Below are 21,021 nucleotides of genomic sequence, written 5' to 3' on the forward strand. Positions count from 1 at the left end.
TGGGGGGGAGGGGACATGAGTCACAGTGGCTGCTGGTTTAGTGCGAGGCGCGCGACACAAAGGTGTCGACAGTGCGGGCCTCGACGACAGCTGCTGGTAGAGAGTTCCAGTCCTTCACTGTGCTGGGTAGAAAAGCGGCACTCCGATACTGAGTGCGGCAGGTGATGAGGCCGAACTGCTGGCAATGGCCTCTTCGCTGGCGTGGTGGTAAGGGGGCCAGCTTCGACTTGATGCCCGGACAGTGGACGATGCTGTTCGTGATCTTGTAGAGCATCGATAGGCGGGCAAGCTTCCTGCGCTCCTCCAGAGACTGCCACCCAAGGGAGTCCAGCATCCGGCTGACACTTGACGTGTTGTGGTAGCGGTTGCAGACGAATCGGGCAGCTCGTCTCTGGACGGCCTCAAGCTTGTCGATGTTCTTCTGGGTGTGCGGGTCCCATACTGACGAGGCGTACTCCAGGATAGGCCTGACAAAGGCCTTGTACGCCTGCTCTTTCACGGATCTTGATGAGATCTTCAGATTGCGCCGCAGGAACCCCAGGGTCTTGTTTGCCTTGCTGACGATGTTGTTGATATGGTCGTCCCAGCACAGGTCACTCTGAATGGTCACACCCAGGTACTTGACCGCCTTCACTGTCTCCAGCGTATGCCCGTGGAGCTGGTAAGAGGGCTGTAGTGGGCGTCTGCTCCTCGTAACAGGCAGGGTGTTGCACTTTGCAGGGTGGAACTGCATGTCCCAGTTCTTCTCCCACTCGGCTAGGCGATGGAGGTCTTGTTGTAGCTGGGCCTGGTCATTTACGCTAGTCACCACCCTGTACACTGCAGTGTCATCCGCAAACAGGCGCGCTAGTGCCGTCAGTCTCTCCGGGAGGTCGTTAATGTACGCTAAGAATAGCGTCGGCCCCAGCACCGAGCCCTGCGGCACCCCTGAGCGGACGCTGCCAAACGAGGAGCGACTGCCGTTCACCACCACGGCCTGACGTCTTTGATGGAGAAAGTTCTCGATCCTAGCAAGTACAGCTCCTCGGACACCGAAGTTTCGGAGTTTGTGGGTAAGCAGACTGTGGTTGACGCGATCAAATGCTTTCGCCAGATCCATGATCAACACGTCCGTCTGCTTCCCACTCTCCAGGTTGCTCGTGAGCTCTTCGGTGAAGTCCAGGAGCTGAGTCTCGCAGGACCGACTTCGACGAAAGCGTGTTGATTATCGTCGAGGACGTCGTTGTCAAAATGTTGCAGCATGGCGCTCACCACGATGTGCTCCATGAGCTTGCACGCCACGCAGGTGAGAGACACCGGCCTGTAATTGGCTGGATTGTACTTCTCTCCCTTTTTGAAGATCGGAGTGACGTGCGCGTCCTTCCTGTCAGCTGGAACTGAGCCGGTGGTAAGGGATGACTGGAAGACGGCGGTGAGGCCTGGTGCCAGCTCCTTTGCCAGTTCTTTGAGAACCCGTGGGCTAATCCCATCAGGTCCTGTCGCCTTGTTTGGATTCAAGTTCGCCATCAGTTTCTGGACGCCATGCGCTGTATTGTGGATCTCATCCATGGGAGGAGTGCTCGATGCCCAGACCGGCACGCCAGTCCTGGCCTCAAACTCTTCCTCACTGAACGCAGCGCCGTCGCCAAACACTGACTGGAACTGTGCGTTGAGGACCTCCGCCTGTGCTATTGGGTCGGACGTCAGCTGGCCATCCTTCTTCAGAGGTGCAACACCGGTGCCGGTAGATTTCTGGTTCTTCATATACGTCCAGAAACGCTTGTTCTTTCCAGCTCTTTCCGGGTCATCTTCACCTGTGAAGATGTTGTTGAGGTATTTCCAGTAGCTGTGGCGCAGCCGCCGCTGTACTTCCCTACGCAGCTGTTTCATGTAGGTTTTGAGGTCGTCGGAGCCGAGTTTCTTCATGTTGCGGTAGGCTCGGTCTTTTCTGTAGATCAGGCTTTGCAGGTCAGCGGTCACCCAGGGCTGACTGATTTTAGGCCGGGACATCTTGTGTGGCACAGACGTCTTCACTGCTTTCTGGAGCTTTTCCTTGAAGGTTGTCCATAGCTCCTCTGTAGTGGCAGTGTCCTGCATCTGTTGAAGGTCGTCGCTCAGTTCTGTGGCAGCCTGCCGCAGCGTCGGCCAGTCAGCTCTGTTGTACAGGGGAATCTCTCGCTGCTGTTGCTTCTTTCTTGGTATGCAGATGTTGAATTCGCAGTATTGGATGTTGTGGTCAGACAGGCCGGGAACAACTTCCATGCGTGGGACGAGCTGGGGACAATTCGTTAGGAAGAGATCCAACGTGTTGTCATCTCTGGTCGGCTCCTTCACAAGCTGCTCTAGGCCGTTGTCGTAGACGATGTTGATAAAGTCATTATGGAGTCTCGGGCAGGGAGATTTGCTCTTAATATTTCCAGTGTTCCAATCCATGCCTGGAAAGTTGAAGTCACCTCCCACCAGGAGGAAAGCGTTGTGTTGCTGAGATGCCCTTTGGAGTGACGCGCTGAACTTCAGTAGGGTCTGCTACGTCGGGTCTGTAGTAAGCGCCTACTAGGTATAGAGTGCGCCTGCCCTTAAGCTTGAGTCGTACCCAAATGAGTTCGCAGTCGTCGACTTCCAGTTCAGGGACAATGAAGCTGTCAAGGTTGTTCCGTACAGCGACTAGGACTCCCCCTCCACGTCCTCCCCTGTCTCGCCTGTACACCCTATATCCATAAGAGTCAGGGAAAATCTCTGCGGTGGCCACTGATGGGTCTAGCCAAGTTTCTGTGCCTAGGATGACATCAGGCTTCATACTGTCCAAAAGATTAGGTAACTCCGCTCTCTTGGAGCTGGCTGATTGAAAACTCACATTAATGATGCGCAGGGGTCTATACTAAGACTTGTCCTGCTGGTTTGCACGGGTGGGGGTTGATGAGTGGAATGGCTTGAAGTTTTGATCAGTAGGGGTACCACAAGAGTTGTGGAGGTCAGGGAGAGAAGAGTCTGACCAGTCAACGCCATGAAGATCGAAGGCGGTGATGCTGTTGGGGCTGCCGCAGACTGCGCAGTACCAAGGTTCCTTGCTGCAATTAGCTAAGGAGTCGTAGTGTTGTGTGTCAATGCTCTGACACTGACCATGAAACCACTGTCCACACTGGTCACAGGCCAAGCCTCTGTCATTCAAGGTAAACCTGGTTGTGTAAAAGTTGCAGATTGAGAACAAGTGACATCTTGATCATGGCTACTGAAGCAGAAGAAGAAGCTCTATCTATCAGACCACGTTTATCACTTTATGAGCAACACAAAAACAATCGTAGCAAAATATTCATGAAAATAGCAAAATATTCATGAAAATAGCTGTCTTGCGTGAAGTTTTCACAAAGAGTTGAATGAAAGGAATACATGTGATGTAGCCTAACTTTTGCGATTGGAAATACTTTTTATAATGTTATGTTTTTATTATTATCTCTTTGATAGGTGCAAGTGTGACCACTGTGTACCTATGGGCACAATCAAGGAACCACGGTGCTGCCAGGAAATTGACCTTCCGAAATTTGCAGAACTACTTGCCGGTATGTGTGTCGTCTTTACTTGTTGGAATATGTTTTGTTAATTGCTTGTTGAAAGTGAGGCGGAATCATAGAAAATACAGTGGAGTTCTGATAAGACGAACAGTGATAACACATAATATTGGTTACTAGTAACACATGTATACATTTATGTATACATGTATGTATGTAAGTAATTTTCTGGTCCCAATCTTGTTTTTCATTCAATAATGTGTATGGTTAATACAAAGAACTGATAAACCAAAGAAAACTCCTGGTCCCTGTGACTTCGGCTTATTAGAACTCCACTGTAATTTTTCATAAAAATACTGTTTTATAACGCATAACACTTGATTTGATTACAGAAGGTGGAAATATCAAATGCAGCACCCGGGATTCAAGTCTGTGTGCTTGGATCCGTATGTGCTCCGGACATGCTACACTTGGCACAAACAGCAACACAAATATAAGAAACAGTGCGTGATCAAAACAAGTAAGTTTACTTTTCCCCTTCATGCAAAAAGAAAAAGAAAGTAATCAGAGTGAGCGTAAAATAATGATTGACTGACTGTATTCCCCGGCCACAGAAAAAAATGTTCAATGATTTCTATTGTAAACTTTACAACTTGACTTTCCACCATAAATTCACATAACCTTGAATGCTGTTTTGTCATTACGTTCTGTTTTATCTTTTATTATGTAGTAATTTCTGTATATGCATTATTAGTATTTTCGTATTGTAATTTTGTAAAGCGCTTAGTGAATGTAAAGCGCTATATAAATGTCCCTTATTATTATTATTATTATAACGGAAAATGTTACAACTTATGTGTGTGTGCAGTCGATGGCGCTACATGGCGTACCGCATGCTGGTGAGGTTTGTGTGGGGGTATCTGGGTAAAGATATCAGAGTGACCCTGCCAGCATGTGCGGTTCACCTCATCCGTGAGAAATTTCCAAGTGCGGATGGAAAATACACCGGCTTCTTGGAGCCGGATGTGTAAAAATAAAAGTGAACAAGTTTGACATTTACAAAACAAGTTTTCTTTTCGTTTTGTCCTCAATTCCTTGAAGTTGTGCAGAAATTAAAGTATGTAGACATTGAAGCGCAACAGAGCGGAGCAGACAGAACCTCATGCATGAAACATATGTAACACGCACAACCTGCAGACTGAGAGGCACAGAATCACACTCAAGCAAACCAACCAGCTGTATACAGTTCAATTGTTCAAACACCAGCTCATTATTATTAATCATTATTAAGAACGTACCGCAAAGCGGTTTAATTCTGGACAGAATACTCAATAGACACTGATTCAACAGTATAAGTCACACTGTATGCCTAAGAATCATCATTCTGATCCTACCGTATTACCAAACAGGCTAATTAAACTGTCACTGTTCGAAAATGAGTCCAAACCATACACACATGCATTCTTTCATTTCAATACGCTTAAAAAAAATGTAAATACAATATTTATAACGCGCACATATCTCAGCCAAAGCCGACTCAAGGCACGGCAAACATCGCACAAAAAAGGCCCCACTGTCACTGAGCCACCCGACCTCTTTCTGTTTGCTGATTCGTTTGCCATGTTTTGTTTTGCTTTCCTCTAGATACATTATTCAGAATCTGAAGAAACTTACTCTTCTGAGTTCCCTCTTGAGATAGGCCCCTCTGACCTTCTGAACACCTTGTAAAACACTCACACTGGGAGTGCACACCGGCAAAGACAAACAAGACGATGTTGTTGTTGTACATGTACTTGTTACAGACATCAAAGAGACGGCGCGAGTACTAGTAGTTGTAGTGGTATGCTCCCTGCACAATGGACGACGACCATGCGGCTTCTGAATGGTGGGCACTGCGGTTGATTTTTGGCTTCATACCAAACTGCATATTCAGAAACCGTGAGTCTGGATAGCAGTCTGGTGACAAATGCAGTGAGCAAATCCTCGAATTCGTGTTAGGTGTGCCGTGGCCTTTGCCAAAGTCTGCACGACATGTTGTGACAAACTTGATCCAATGCTGTCGTCGGCGTCTGTTGTTTTTCTCTTCTTCCGATTCATCCGAATCAGATTTCTTCTCCGATTCCTTCGGAAAACGGTGCATAGGGATCCCGTCCAAAGAAGAACTGTTGCACTCGGCAACTGCACAGTAATAGCCTCCATATTTTTTCTTTTTCGTCGCTGGGCACTCCAAACTCTCACTACGAGACGCCATGCTGCATGTGAGCGACTCATACCAGTGACGTCACGGCAACTTTCGGTTTTGAAATCAAAATGGCGGTCATTTGAACAGGTGAAAGAGCCCTTCTCAATCAGTTTTTGGCGTTTAAAAAAAAAAGTGTTTTGCAATTAATTTTTCCATCTCGGTATTTGGAATAAGTTGTTAGTCAAGCTTTCATTTCTCAAAAGATAATTTCGTGCTCCAGTAAGTCTCTTAAGATCGCTTCTAACATTTAGTATAATTTATGACAAATGCACGCTATGTAATAATTTGATAACATTATTGACGTCATGTGGTAAAACCGGAAAGTTGAATATTTTGCGATAGCAAAATCCTTTTACAATGATCAGTGCACTTTCCTTTTATAACGAGGTGATCTTTAATGTTATGGGTAAAAATCTAACAGATTGAACCAAATTATCCTTTTTCAAGCATGTGTATGTGTAAACTCTTTTTCTATTCGACCCGGTTCGGTTTTCGGAGTTGATTCAGAATCATCCATTATGTAATGTATATGACTGTTGCAGGGATCGCGCTAGCTTTTTAAAAAACGCGTAAGTCATACGCAACGAAACGAAAAAAACGCGTCACGGACCAATATTTTTGCGTACTACGAAAACACGTACAGACACAAACAAAACACGCACGAAAGACTTAAAGACACTCCTTACCTAAATACGGCGAGTTTTCCTGTCGAACTCCGCGCACGCCTGTCGAATAACACCCCTGCTGTCTCCAACCTTCGGGCCTTGCGAGTTTGTTTCCCGCTCTAATACGACTAGACACACTTTCCGCCTTTTGGAAGCGCGAGATGGGAGAGCAGCTAATGTCTGTTTCATTATCCGACAAGACATTATCTGGTAATACCCTCGTTACGTTCGTTTGCGATACTTCGATGCAAAAAGAAACGGACTTTAGTTTTGACGCGCAGATTTCATGTGTGTCGTCACTTCTCGACCCCTATAGTCAGTTTCAGGATCGGGTGATTATTAAGTCAGACCAAAAGCGCTGCGTGAAGACAAGAAAAAGTTACAATATTTTTGCGTATGGCTTACGCGGCGCGGCGAAAAAAACGCGTCAGCGACTTTTAAAATGCGTCAAATACGCAAAAATCGTGCGTAAACGCGATCCCTGTGTTGTTTTCCTCGGTAAATTAACAATTGTTGATGTAAAATATTTCTAGCTGTGAGAATTAACAAATTTCAAGATGTTTCTGATTGCGGTTTTAACCAGGCGTTCGGTTACCTATACATATCGATTGAGAAAATGACATTTCCTGTTTTGTCGTCCCCATGTTATACAGATGTTGTTAAAAATTAAACTGTGAATACGAATTAGGCATTTTACTTGCTGTCTGATGGCAACAATCTTTAGCTTTCGTTTAAGGTATAATTTGCTTATATCCGTATGCAGTCAAGCGGTACATGACGTTTTTTTGTAACCTACCCCCTGCGTCATGGCTGCATTTTTGCAGAATATGGGTTATGTTACGAAAACGCTTCTCATTCTTAGGTGGTTGGGTTTAGCCATTTGTCGTCTACCGAACTGTGGCTGCAAATAAAACGAACTTTCCAAAAAACATATCTAATGTGACCACCCAAAGTAACCCTCCCACTATAGCCAGCCAGGTGACTAAAAGGTTTTTGTAATTTTTTATAATTAATTTTTTAAATTTTGTTTTTACCTTAGTTGCATGCATATTTTTTTGCCTTAGTTATTTTTCTTTGCACGAGAAAGTTAATTACCAACCGTTTGGGAACCAGCTGCGGAGTCGGATTGGCTGAAACCTCAAACAAAGCTCAGTCAATGGGCGAATTCCGGAAATATCTCTGTTGGGATTTTTATCGGTTATAGATAATATCGAACAAATATCAACTGCCAATCGGTCAATTATCAAACCGATTGTAGTGTATCAAGAGTTACTGTCCTTGAACCTGGGGGGTTGCGCTCTCCCTTGTATCACGGCCATGTAAGAAGTACGAAATAAATCGGCTGTTCATTGAAACCGTCTTGGAAGTGTTTGTATGCCTAGAGCATGACTGGAATATGGTAGTTGCATCAGACAACACTATTCTACACCAACCAGTCGGTAAATCAATAGCTCTGTCAACCAACAAGTCGGTAAATCAATATCTCAACCAATCAGTCAGTCAATCAATCATCACACGTAGGGATTAAATCACCAAAGGGAAGTAAGCGCTCTTAATGCATACAGCATGTGTAATGGAGTAAGTGAGAGTTATACGGAACCAATCTCCTGTCACCTGAGAGAATAACAAGCATTGAAATAATCAAGCGACTTTCATCGACTTCCCTTTTGTTATTTGATCTCTACATAGCGCTCTGCCTCATTAGTTTCAGATTTTCACACGTAGTGCTTTTGTTGCCGGTGTAACACGAAATTTTTACTCCACGAAAAATTTACTCCGGAGTAAACATTTCGTACCAAATTCTCCGGAGTAACAATCGCGTGGGAGTAATTTTCTCGTGTAACACCGGGGTGTTGTTCTTTTTACAGAAAAAGACACTGTTCGACTACATCCAAAAGATGACGGCCTACCTGGGAGCCCCTGTGTGTGCAACCTACGTGGTGGCCGTGCTGTGGAATCGGGCCACGGAGCCTGCCATCTTCTGGTCCATGATGTCTGGTACAACTGTAAGTCGCGATCCTCATGGAGGGGTCTCGTCGTTGTAATCTGGTGTAGAGAATGTTGTGTGCCCCACGTTTATTTTGACATGCAAGTCCGGGCCATGGGGTTCGTCTTAGGCATTGAAAAGAAGGTCATTGTGTGTTTTGTGTGTGTGTGTGTGTGCGTGTGTGTGTGTGGAAGCCGATTTGTGGCAAAAACGCCAAAAAATGCCATTCTTTGGTCCATGATCATGATGATGGCTGATCAAGTGGTTAGTCCTCACAACTGGGTCTAACCCACTTGAAATCACGGTCCTAGTTGTATACTATGGCCTTGCATGGTGCGACCATCACAAAATATTTCACCGTTGATCGCCTCAGTTCCACGTTCGGCATTCACGACACCGCCCTTTCTTGGTTCCGGAACTACCTCCAGAACCGCTCTCAGACTGTCACCACTGATTCGTTCTCTTCTCAGCCTGTCCCTGTCCGCTTCGGCGTCCCACAAGGGTCTGTCCTCGGCCCTGTCCTTTTCACCCTGTACACCCAACCCCTCTCCCTGGTCATCGAACGCCACGGCTTGAACTACAACTCCTTTGCCGATGACACGCAGCTCCAGAACAGCGCCAAGCCGGAGGACGTTGACCATCTCCTGGGATCCATCTCCAGTTGTTTCACTGACATCAAGAACTGGATGACTGAGAACAAGTTGAAGCTGAACAGTGAGAAGACGGAGGCCCTTCTCGTTGGAACACGACAGAAGATTGCTTCCCTCACTGTGACCGACCTCCAGCTGGATGACGCGACTGTTCCATTTTCCCCTGCTGTCAAGAGCCTTGGCGTCTTTCTCGACTCCACTCTCTCCATGCAGACACACATCTCCTTCATCATCAAGACCTGCTTTTTCCACCTACGACGCATCGCCTCCATCCGTCGCTACCTCACCCACGACGCCTGTGTCAAGCTGGTTGTCTCCCTCATCTTCAGTCGTCTGGACTACTGCAACTCCCTTCTGGCTGGCCTCCCTGCCTCATCCATTCATGGCCTACATTCGACCTAGACACAATCATTTGTCGTAGTAAGCGTAGACATCCGGTCTGCTCCCCGCCTAATGGCCGATGTCTTCCGTCTTCGGGGGACTACGTGGGTTTAAATTTGGAGTGGTCCTTCTCCTAGAGGAGTTTCCTTGCAGGGATAGTGAGCCTCCTCTGCCCTCGTTTTAATTTTGGAGTGATCTTCTCCTAGGACAGCTGCCTTCCAGGGTTGACGAGCCTGTCCTGCCCGGCTATTTAACCCATAGTTGGGGGTTGGTTCGTGGGCACCAGGGCGTATCCACACGCCGGTGGGCCTGCATGCCACACGTCTAGGGGCCAACCACCTCCGAGTCCTTGTAGTTCAGCCTGGGGCCTTTCGGTACCCAGTTCACGCCTGTCGCCACGATGGAGGCACTACAAAGGGCTTGCTGTGGAGAGGTTATGTACTGGCAGGAGAGACTGACGCAAGCAGCTGCTCTCTTTTCGCGTTGTCCTGAAAAGGACGGTGCTAGCCAGCGGTGAGGGCTGAAAGCGAGAGGTGACAAGCACAAAACACTTTGCCAACACACTAGACACATCACACAACCATTTGACAGGCATTCATGGCCTACAACGAGTCCAGAACGCTGCTGCCAGGCTGACGTTGAGGAAGACGAAGCGAGACCACATCACCCCCCTACTTCGCTCCTTGCACTGGCTCCCTGTCAACACCCGAATCTCCTACAAACTGTCCACTCTGGTCTATAAGTGTCTCAACGACTCTGCTCCCGAGTACCTTCAATCCTCCCTGGACCTGTACACCCAGCCCTCCGACCGTCCCCTTCGTTCTGCTGCTGACCCACTCCGCCTCCACATCCCTCGCTCGAAACTCGCATCTGCTGGTCAGCGTGCATTTCCCTCCGCGGGCCCCTCCGTCTGGAACTCCCTGCCGCTTGAGCTTCGCCAGAGCCCCTCTCTTGACGCGTTCAAGAGTATGTTGAAGACTCAGTTCTTCCCGTAGCTGGCTGCGACTTTCATGTTCGACGTGATGTGTTGTGCCCCAAAAGACATTCCTGTGCTGTGCTCTGTGAGAGGTGTTTTCTTTGTGCTTAATATTATTTTGTTTGGACCTAGCTATTGATGTGTACATTGTTGTTAAACAGCTGTTTGTTGTATGTTTATCAGGGTTTGCTAGTGTGTGATAGGGTTCGTGTCCGTCTGTAGATGTTAGTTTCTTTGTTAGTCCTGTGTTGACAACTCTTCGACAAGCGCTTAGAACTGTACCCACGGAATACGCGCTATATATAAGCTTCATATTGATTGATTGATTGATACGAGTCGGCAACTGTTAGTGTCTTCCCTGCTGTGCTTGGGCTAGCATTCACCTGCACCAGACTTCCCGGGATATGCATGGTGCAGCACCTTGGCTGAACAAAGTCATTTTCGTACTGGTTCTTTTTTTAAGGAGTTTATTTGTTTCACTTTTTCCCGGAGAAAAGATATAGGGCCTGCCTTCTCGTTGCCATAGATAGCGAAATCCGTGTTGTCCGTATTGCCGTACGCATTCCGCTCCGCAACTCGAAAATAAGTCCTGGTTCAAAACACTCATGGAAACGTGCTTCACACGTACACCACCGATGGTTATTTCTTGCTCCATTCCATCTGTTGCAAGGGAAGCGGCATAATTTTCTGCCAGTTTTCATTTTGGAAGAAGAACTTCAAGAAGAATGCACAAACTTGATCTTCAGTCTCAGATTCGTTCGTAGCAATAGCAGACGACACTATCGACTCGCACTTTCGTTTTATTCTTCTGTCACGCAAGCCTCTGCAACTGAGTTAATTTTACCCGATAATCTTCTCTTTTGCGTATCTCTAGCACTGAAACCGGGGCAAAACTTGTGACAAACTGAAGTTTCCAGAAAGATATCCAAGGAAAATCGCAGTCGTAGGTATTTCACATTGCCTTTGTCAACTTCTGGCGGAAATCAGAAATACTGCATTATGGGAAGGCCGAATTTAACCGAACGAGACCGAGCATAAACGAAGTTTAATATCCGCGATTCGATTGGTCAGTAGCGAAAACTATTTTGTGTATTTTTAATACAAAATTGCATACGCATACATTTTTTCATTTAGCCGTTTTGACCGTTTATGATTAATTCTGATCTAAAATAAATTCATCAGAGTAACCAGAAGAGGTTCAAAATCCAGAATCAGAAAGAAAACGGGAATGACCAGGGAACAAGAAAATCACTTTTTTTCACTGTGATGTCTGCCCTTAAGCATAATTAATTAATTTGGTTGTTTGATCGATGATAATGAGGCAAGAATGGCTACGTTTTCAACCAAGAGACATCACTAAGGCAACGGGAGTTGGCTTCCCTGTCTCCGCTCAGGATAATTCCTTCTTTGACGCATGTAAACGAAATGCATTCCGAGCATTCGTACTGTTCCATTCCGTGACTGGAAAGGGATGTAAAATGACTTGTTATGCATGCAAGTGCAGGTTCTGCAAATTTGAAGGCTTAAATACCTCTGAATTCTGAGCTTTGAATTTAACACACTAAAGTTCAAGATTACCGTTTTGTATTTGACGCCATAACTCAACTGTGACGAGGTGGACTCTGTACAATATTAGAACATCCGGCCCTCGTAAGGGAACTGTCTTCAACACTCCCACACAGATCACGTCTCGAACACCTCTTAAAGACATATACGATATCGATTAACACAAACAAAACAGCGAAGACGTCTCTTTTTGACTCTCTCTTTCCAAGTAATATCTCTGACGTCAGCCACTGTCACTGACAAAGACAAAGTTCGAAAAAGCGTAGTAACGTGAACAATGGCGTCACGAAAAAATGCTGTCCCTTCTTTTGTAGATCTCCCTCGGGAAGTTACAAAGAATTTCGAGAACGAAGTTTGTTTCGGTGGCTTCAACATATCAGCAGTAGAAAATCAATCGAAAGGTCAACGCCAGGCTGTGTATGTTTCGGTATCGTATATCATTAAGGTCGAAACGCAAACGTAGCCCTTCCGTGTTCACGATGACTCGAAAGTCGTTTCATGTTCATTTCAATATACGTTAATTGGATCTGTGATCCAAACATGGCTTTTGATCAATCGAGATGGCAGTTTATTCCACGAGCCCGTAGGGCGAGTGGAACAAACTGCCATCGAGATTGACCAAAAGCCATGTTTGGATCACAGATCCAATTAACATATATATCTCGACATTCACTGGTCTTAGGGTTTTTGTTTTCAAAGAAGAAAGAAACTTGCTTGAACACGGACCACTTCTCCGAGCAAAATCAACAAACCTAATCACTCGCATTCCATTCGACGTCACAGACATACGCTTGAAAAAGTAGGACCAATTGTATCGTGTTTGAAATTGTAATGAATTCAATTTTTCTTGGGTTTAAACAAAAAAGCAATGGTCTGGAAGAAAGAGAATACAATTCTGAAACGGTAATGAACAACAATAAATAAAATGAAAATACGCAAGTTACCCAACATCACAGCGACCTTTCCGACTTTGGCCTACGTGGGTCGACCGATTTCATTTTGAGAGGCGGGTAATGTGCGTAAGGTTTGTCAATCAAGGGTTTATTTATTGATAATGTTGTTGGTAAGGGACTTGATCTGGCAGTTGGTGAAAGGAATGTTGCTTGGAAGGAGGTTTGCAAGATCGATCTGCTCCGGGGTCATTGAACTCATTTTCGTCGGAGAAGATGTTGATCAGTTCTTCTTTTGTGAAATCCCCCCTTTAGGATAATGGGCTCGCCCGCTCTGTGCATCAGCCGACACATTGCCCTGAAGTGTGTTGAAGCCGCTCGGTTTGCACGTGATTCTTTTTCTTCTTCGACAGTTCATCCTTCGATACTGTAGCAGAACGTTTCATATTTTTTTCACTTTCGAGTATGCGGACGACTGAACTTGACCGCTAAAAAGTAGTCCTTTGGGAATCATTACGCCGAGTCTGAACATGAGGTCCGAACATTGTTTTTAGGCAGGATCTAGGTGAAAGCGAGGCTGTTCTTATCTCTGTGTACAGTGTAGAGAGAGAGAGAAATACATGTCGAGACATTGCTTGTTATTCTCCCAGGTGCCAGGAGAATGGTTCCGAATAACTCTCACTTATTCTATAACATATATCGTATGCATTTAGAGCGCTTACTGGCCTTTGTTTAGTAGATCTCTAAACAGCGCTCTGCCTCCTTTGTTTAGGCCAAACAAAAATATATGTCTCGACATGTATTTCTCTCTCTCGACTGTACAACACTTGTGCACAAAACGATCAAAAAGTGGATCTCACAACAACACACGTCCACTCTCTCTCGCGTCTTTCAGATTTCTCTCCGTTCTCTCTCACACCCTAGCATGTACATACATAATCAAACTTTAGCTAGAGTCACAAACATCCAATCAAAATCCTAGTAACTATTAGCAACACAACATTCTAAGATAATAAGCCATTCCATTGGTTAAAGACAAGGAGAAAAAGGGGGGAGGGGGTAAGGGATTACGACCTTCCAACCGCACCTGACACGCTTCTCCTATCAAATACAAAGAAATTCACACCCACTTGACGAAACGCCGAGTCCAACGATACCCAGACAGGCTGGCGGCACATTGCATAACGACCACCTGGGGCCCCGAGGTACCCCGGCGAGGGCGGCTTGACGTCAAAGGAAAACAGACTATGGTCCCTATATAGTGGACACAGCCGACTGAGCGAGTTAACGACCGCCAGGTGTCTGAGCATATCAAAATTTAACTTAAGATAGATAATGACATTACACAAAACATAAAGCGATCGGCAACATGAACTACAAACACTAGACTGGACAATAACAAAACTTTCTCTATAATTGGTGACTGGTCACCCTGTCACACATCCCGCAGCTCTTTACCAAACTGCGTCCTCGCAAGTTCAACGCTAAAAAGGACATCACCCACACAGTACAAAGACAATCGTCCACTCAACAAAACAGCAATACGAAATATCAGAACAATATAATAGCCTAGTTACGCACGGTCACAAGACCCAGTCTTACAAAACTTCCAAATACAAAAGTCAATGACTGAATAATTATCCAAATAAAAGGAAAACACACCAGTCTTGGGTCCAAATAGTTCTGATAGAGACATGTCCTTGGTTAGTTCTTGAGGCATAATCACAATCCAAATCGTCTCTTAGCAAAGTACAAACTGTCTCACTCTTCGTCGTTACTGACAACACGACACACTACCGTCAATATGGTTTCGCCACAACCATTATGACGCGTTTTCCGGGGTAGGCGAATGGGAGGACTGTCAGAAAACGGGACAGGGGATACAAGGAGCGGACCACTCGCAGACTCACATTGTCTGCACAACAGGAATCTCCACAGTAGGTAGAGATATTAGTTTCTCCCGCAGGGTGTGTAGTTCCAGCTTCATCTGAAGTTGGTCAGCCTGGAGGCGTTGTTTGGTGTTGATCTCCTTCTTTAGTCGTTTCTCAAGCATTCCAACGATGGGCTCAAGTTCAGACGACGACTTGCCCTCGGGAACCGCAACTTCCTCAGTCTGGCTGCCTTGTTCATTGACAGGTTGCTTGGCGGTGGCTGACTGCTGTCTAATACATGGCTCGCTGGGTTGTCTCCATGATCACGGCTGCTGACGCATCTCACGCTTGGTTGGGCACTGGCTCTGCAAATGGCCGTTCCGACCACACACCCAACAGCGTGGCCTTGACCTCGACGATGGCAGCCTCTGCCCTGGAGCAGCTTTGGGGGCGGCAGGCAGGCGCTGATGTAAATCAGCTAGCAACTCTGTTGCTTCCGCCGTCAGCACGTTGACTTGAACCTGCATTTCTTTCACGGCAGAGCTCTTCTCTGTTGCAGTTGTCCTCGCTTTCGTCACCTCCTCAAAGTCTTCTCTCAGCCATCTCAGAGCTTCTGTACGGGCTGCAACAAAGGTGACCGCACTGACATTCTCCTGTTGCCTCAGAAAGAGCCTCAAATGCTGTCTCAGCGCTGGCAGATACAGTCCACAGATGAAACGATCTCTGAGACCAACATCTTTAACAGTTTCAGGAACAGCAGCGTTCGTCTTGAGTTGTAGAGTCTGCAAATCGTGGGCAAACTCTAGAGTGCCCTCTTTGGGACCCTGAGAGCGGTTGCAGAATGTCAATATCCCCTTACAGAAAAAAAGGCCCTGTGGCGAGCCTCGCAGCGAGGTCGCTGCGAGGTCGCTGCGAGGCCGTAATTTACCATGCAAATTAAGTTTGCTGCGACTAAGTCGCAGCTAGCTGCGATGTAGTTATATATCCTTATATGGAGATCCCACCCGCGAGCTTGATGTGATGAGGTCGCGGCTAGCTGCGATGTTCCCTGCGAGCTTGCCGCGACCTAGCAGCAGCTAGCCGCGATGTCCTGGACCCCTTACTGTGAGCTTGCCGCGACCAGGTCACAGCTAGCCGCGACCAGGTCACAGCTAGCTGCGACCAGGTCACAGCTAGCCGCGACCAGGTCACAGCTAGCCGCGATGTTCCTGGGATCATGCTGCAGCTTGCCGTGATCTAGTCGCAGCTAGCTGTGATCTAGTCGCAGCTAGCTGTGATGTAGTCGCAGCTAGCTGTGATCTAGTCGCAGTTAGCTGCGATCTAGTCGTGGCAAGCCGCGATGAATTATTATAGACCCAAGCAGGTTACAGCCGCGGTAACCCGGACCTGTTCCTGATAGTCACAGCTATATACCGCGATTAGGTCGCAGCTAGCCGCGATTACCTCGCAGTTAGCCGCGATTACCCGGACCTATATGTGGTAGTCACAGCTATATATCCGCGACCATGTCAATGCTATAGCTAGCAACGACCAGGGTGAGCCGGGATATCCCTGGCCTGTCCTCCAAATTCTTACCACGTACAAGCTTTCCTTGAGCCAGCTGCAGCTACCTGTGCAGTTGTCACGGTTTACTGCGATGTCCATGAAATCATCAAGCAACGACCTTCAAATTTCACAGCAAGTGAGCTGCAACCTAGTGATGAGTGATAACTTACTGCAGTTATGCAGGAGGAAATGCTTTACCAAACCCTGAACATTGTTTAGATGGTTTAAAGTCCCAGTTAAAATATACCTAAACCCTCCCAGAAAAATGCTGCAACCAGCTTGTGGGTGCATGCAAATCCTTTCGCACTGACAGGCCATTGTGCTACATACATTCTAAATTGACTAGAGACAGAAGCAGTTCAACACATGCAGACGCATATTCTCAAATGTAAAACAAACAATTGGTTTAAATTCAAATTATTTAATAAAAGCTCATTTGGCATAAATTCAGATTAAATAGAGCAAGCTGTATCCTGCGATCAGGACGAACAAGTTCATCAGAGTTCACAATTTGTTGCCGAAATACAAGATCGCCAGCACTAGCAATCGCTCATGCTGTTTTTTTTACCAATGTCACATGGGTTTAGCTAAAGGTCTCGTGAGTAATTTTTTGTTTAAACATAAACAGCTGCTTAACCTTTTTTTCAAAGTTAATTGCAATACACCCTAAAAGTAAAAGTGTAGAGCTAAATAAAAAAAGTTTGGTACTGAATATCAGCGATATAGTTATTATGAAAAACTATATTTCGAAAATGAAATCAAGACAGTACATTACAGGCTAACCAGTACATAATATGTTGCATACCTACCACGTAGTGTATGCACTCTCCAAGAAGTTCTCCCCTTCTTAACCCAAGGTGGCTGAGTGCATCAGAAACAAAATCAACAGAGATGAGATTCTTCCGCTTTTTCGCGGAATTCTGCTCAAAAGTTGATCCCCAGGACCGTTTTCCTGAATCGTCCAGATCCCTTGAGAAAAAAAAAGGGGGGGGGGTAGAGGTTGATTATCAAAAATCTGACCTGCCAATGACTGAATCTCCCAAAAGACTAGACCGGTTTTTGATTGTCCGGACCGACAATACCTCCGACAAAAAAATCTCCGCCGAGCTCAAAACCAAAAATCTACGAAATGAACTTTAGACCCGTGTACGAACTGTCCATTTGGGAACAAGTTTCTCCTCATCATCAGTGTCTTCATCGCGGAGGTTCCTAAATGGGCTGATTTAGTTGTTGACTTTAGCCACTTTAGCAAGATGGCGTCGTCAATGCGATTGTTGGCAGAAACAGAACATGCTTTAGCTTCTGAGATTGATAAAGGGCTAAAGAACAAATGGGTTTGGGCGTGGAAAGACGAAATTATAACTACCGAAGTGAAGGGACGAAAACTGTCCATCCGTCTCGGAGATTCGGTTCAAAAGTTGAATGTTCGGGGAAGGCACAATGCACGTGGTGTAATAAAGTACTGGGCTACAAATAGAGAGGCAAGAGCGTGTTGAAAGACCATTTGACCACATATTTGTCCTTGTGTGCACACTTGTGTTTGTCAGTCTGTGAGTGTGATGTTATTTTCAGTGACTGTTGTTGTTTATTTGTGAGATTCATTCTAGAAATGCATGAACAATGCCCAAAGTTCTAATCAAAATATTCTGCTGATAAGACTCATTTCTGAGCAATTTTTTGTTATGTAAATGCTAAAAACGCATCAGCTTCAGCCCCCTGACTCCCACAAGGGGCGTTGCCCCTGGACCCCAAACTTCCTTTACCCTCTTATGTCAAAATTTGGGAATCTCATCTCTGAATCAAGATCTCTGACAACCTGAAGAAATGCTGTTGTTCCTGTCTCCCCACTGAGGTGCTCCTTGAATTGCTTCTCCGTGCGATCAATGACACCACCAATCCGATCCACAGGAAAGGTAACTTCTGGGAAGAGCTTCTCAAACCAGGAGTGGACCTGAAAAAAAGTCAATATCAGTCTGTGTTCCAAAAGATAATATACCAGTGCATGAACTATGCTGCAGTATAGTAAAAGGGACAGCCAAAGAAATAAATACAAATTATCAATGTCTATTATTATTTTGTAATTAATTTTAGTGGATAAAGAAAAGACGCAAAGGATTGCTAGCCTGTTTATAAATACATAAGCATATCTATAAGACAAAAAAGAGTTGTGATCAACCGAGTACTTACCACTGAAGAGGGCTTGCCACTTTGCCTCTGTAACTGCAGCAAAACCTTGTTTGTCAGCCCCGGTCGGTGGATTTGTGCATGCGTGTCATCTGGAGAAAAGAACAAAAAGTAAGTTATAACAATAACATCAAACACTACTTCTGCAGAAAGAAAAACACCATTCAAACTCAAAGAAGAAAAGTCAGTTATTTCATTTTCAATAAATAAAAAAGCAGCTACCAGTATTTTATAAAAAAAATATATCTGTAATATCTGTTTTCTCACACGAAATAAGTCGACATACATGTGCGAAACATTGCGAGTCCGCAAAACGTTCTCAGAGTCAGCTGGTGAATTCTACTTTCGGTTTTCACTCAGCTGGTGCAAGAAAAGAAGTTACGTGACCAGAATAAAATCAGTTTTTGAACAATATGCAATCATTTCGTACATGCACCAGAAATAGGTTGTTTTATATCTTTAGATACATTGTCAATGATTATTTTCGTCATTAGATTCTATTGGGTTAGAGAAAAAAACGAAAGCGGTTCGTAACACAACCCTTCCGCTTGAAACACAGACAGGCCATCGAAGTCGAACCGCTTCGTCAAATTCAGTACAAAATACCTTCTGTCATTTCGTACATCCGCCATTAAAAACATTCAATCAATACTTTAATATGTCTAAACTTACCGAACAGAACATCTTGAATCGATGTGCCGGACGAAAAGAATGCTTGGGTCGAATTTGTTGAGTCGGTAATCGCGGCTTGAGCCACCGGGCGCCATTTTCAAAACTGCAGGCAAAGCTATTCGAGCCTCGTTTTGGGCGTCTTGCTCGGAGGACACATGTCGGACTGACTTCATTTTTTGCTTGTTTAAAGAAAAATTCGAGCTGAATCGAATGGTGTATTTCATTTGGCAGTGTGATAAAGTTGTCGGTAGTTTGATTTTGAAAACTTCAACCGCAATTTTTGGTCACTTTGTTTTCCAGTTCTCAAAATATACGAAATTATAGAGCTAGCTCTGCTCTTTCAAAACACCCATTGTAGTTTCTTTGACGCGGAGCAAGAGAGCGTAAAGTACGACGACCGAACTGAAAAATGTTGCGCATCACAGCGCGCGGAGGCTGTGTGAGGCTGAACGGTACTTCAATAAAATATTCATACAAAATCACATAGTAAACACAAATTAACTAACGAAAATGGTATGTATTTTGATGTGGTATACATTTTTTATTTTATTCGGTGAATTTCTTTACATTTTTGGCATCTTCAGCTCAGGTGCATTTCTCTAACCTTCAGTCATCGGTTAGTGGTTCTAATATAACCTTTAAAACAGCATGGTCTGGTCCTTTGAAATGGGGTGGAAAAAATCCCGATTGCGGCTAGGAGCTAAGTGATACAAAGAAGGTTTGGGGTTTACCTATAAGATCACAGAAAGACCAGTGGACGATACCTTCCGCCTGTGATCAAGACCTGGGAACACATAATTATTGCCGTATTAGACTATGTATGCTTGTTTGTCTAAAAATACGATAAGTATGGTTTAATGATTATAACAACTTTACAACTCTGCATTTGATCAATGGTAACCGCTTTTGTCATTACACATTGAAAGAAGCATTTGGTTTAATGTTTTGGTAAACTTTTTAATGTTGCAACGGTCAAATGTATGGAGTACACCTTTTTTTTCCTGAAAATATATGTTTTGAGAATACTCCAAGCGCAAAACAGCTAAGGTTCCAGCTATATTTTTTAATGGAATTGTTTGATCGTCACACTGCCAGTTAAAATTTCTCTTGTTTGTTGGTGTGCAAGCTATATATAGTGCTTCCATTCGTGTGCTGTCCATTATAATATGCTCTGAATCTGATCATTTCTGTTAAGTCTTTATAATATAGGCTGGTTGTACACTTTGAGTTTAATGGGCAATAGTAAACTCCCTAAGCTAAATGCAGTTAGCAACACGTCACCATGGTACTTTCTAGCTCCCAAATTTTAAAGAAGCACAAGATAACACTTTACCTGATTTTTAAATGGAAATGCAACATGCCATATAAACGGTTGCGACCATCTTTGTGAAAATATAATACTCGAGTTTAAAGGTGTTTGTCTACATTTTTATACAGAAATCGGCATCAAATACTAAGTCTAGCTATTCCCTACAAATATCAAAAATACACTCCCCTTCGATCAGGATCGAAGGACGAAGCCAGGTTAGCCGATTGAAAATTCATGAAAGTAATGCAGCGTAGTACGATATCCTTATTTGGCAAATGCCAAGGGCAAAAGTCCTCTCAAATACCATGCATTTTGTGCGTTTAACAAAACATCGTGGACAGCGCTCTAATACACTGTGTCAAACTGTTGCTGTGATTGTGTGGGTGTGGCTGTCAGCATAGTGACATGAATTTGATTGGTCGATATTTATAGTTAAAACACATGCTCTCTCCACATGGAAATCAAAACATTGGAAGTGTTATACTGTACTTCTCAAAAATAAAAACTTTTTTTACATTTATTTTTATTTTGATAAAAAAATTTCCCCATGCTTCATTCATCATCTGACATAACTTTTTAGCGAAATCTAACCATAAGA

The 21,021-nt window shown here is 44.8% G+C and overlaps 2 protein-coding genes and 2 long non-coding RNA genes across 4 annotated transcripts in view; 2 read left to right on the forward strand and 2 right to left on the reverse strand.

Annotated features, from left to right (window-relative positions):
• LOC138978741 (uncharacterized) overlaps positions 1 to 21,021 on the forward strand; it is a 193,183-nt gene that overhangs the window by 93,572 nt on the left and 78,590 nt on the right. The window lies entirely within an intron of this gene.
• Positions 1 to 21,021, forward strand: part of LOC138978736 (sodium/glucose cotransporter 4-like) — an 87,072-nt gene that overhangs the window by 54,379 nt on the left and 11,672 nt on the right. Inside the window, exon 8 of the mRNA XM_070351529.1 lies at positions 8,261 to 8,398. Within this exon, the coding sequence (XP_070207630.1) occupies positions 8,261 to 8,398 (138 nt within the window). The remainder of the gene's footprint in view (positions 1 to 8,260; positions 8,399 to 21,021) is intronic.
• Positions 1,102 to 3,144, reverse strand: LOC138979074 (uncharacterized). The gene is made up of 3 exons (XM_070351886.1): positions 3,100 to 3,144; positions 2,534 to 2,857; positions 1,102 to 2,490 (listed from the first exon to the last, which is right to left on the reverse strand). The coding sequence occupies exons 1-3, from the start codon at positions 3,142 to 3,144 to the stop codon at positions 1,102 to 1,104; spliced, it is 1,758 nt and encodes a 585-aa protein (XP_070207987.1).
• On the reverse strand, positions 17,234 to 19,684 carry LOC138978738 (uncharacterized). The gene is made up of 3 exons (XR_011459785.1): positions 19,115 to 19,684; positions 18,446 to 18,534; positions 17,234 to 18,209 (listed from the first exon to the last, which is right to left on the reverse strand). It is a non-coding gene; the product is annotated as an uncharacterized lncRNA (long non-coding RNA).

The sequence above is a fragment of the Littorina saxatilis genome, linkage group LG10 (assembly GCF_037325665.1).
Source record: "Littorina saxatilis isolate snail1 linkage group LG10, US_GU_Lsax_2.0, whole genome shotgun sequence".
NCBI lineage: Eukaryota > Metazoa > Mollusca > Gastropoda > Littorinimorpha > Littorinidae > Littorina > Littorina saxatilis.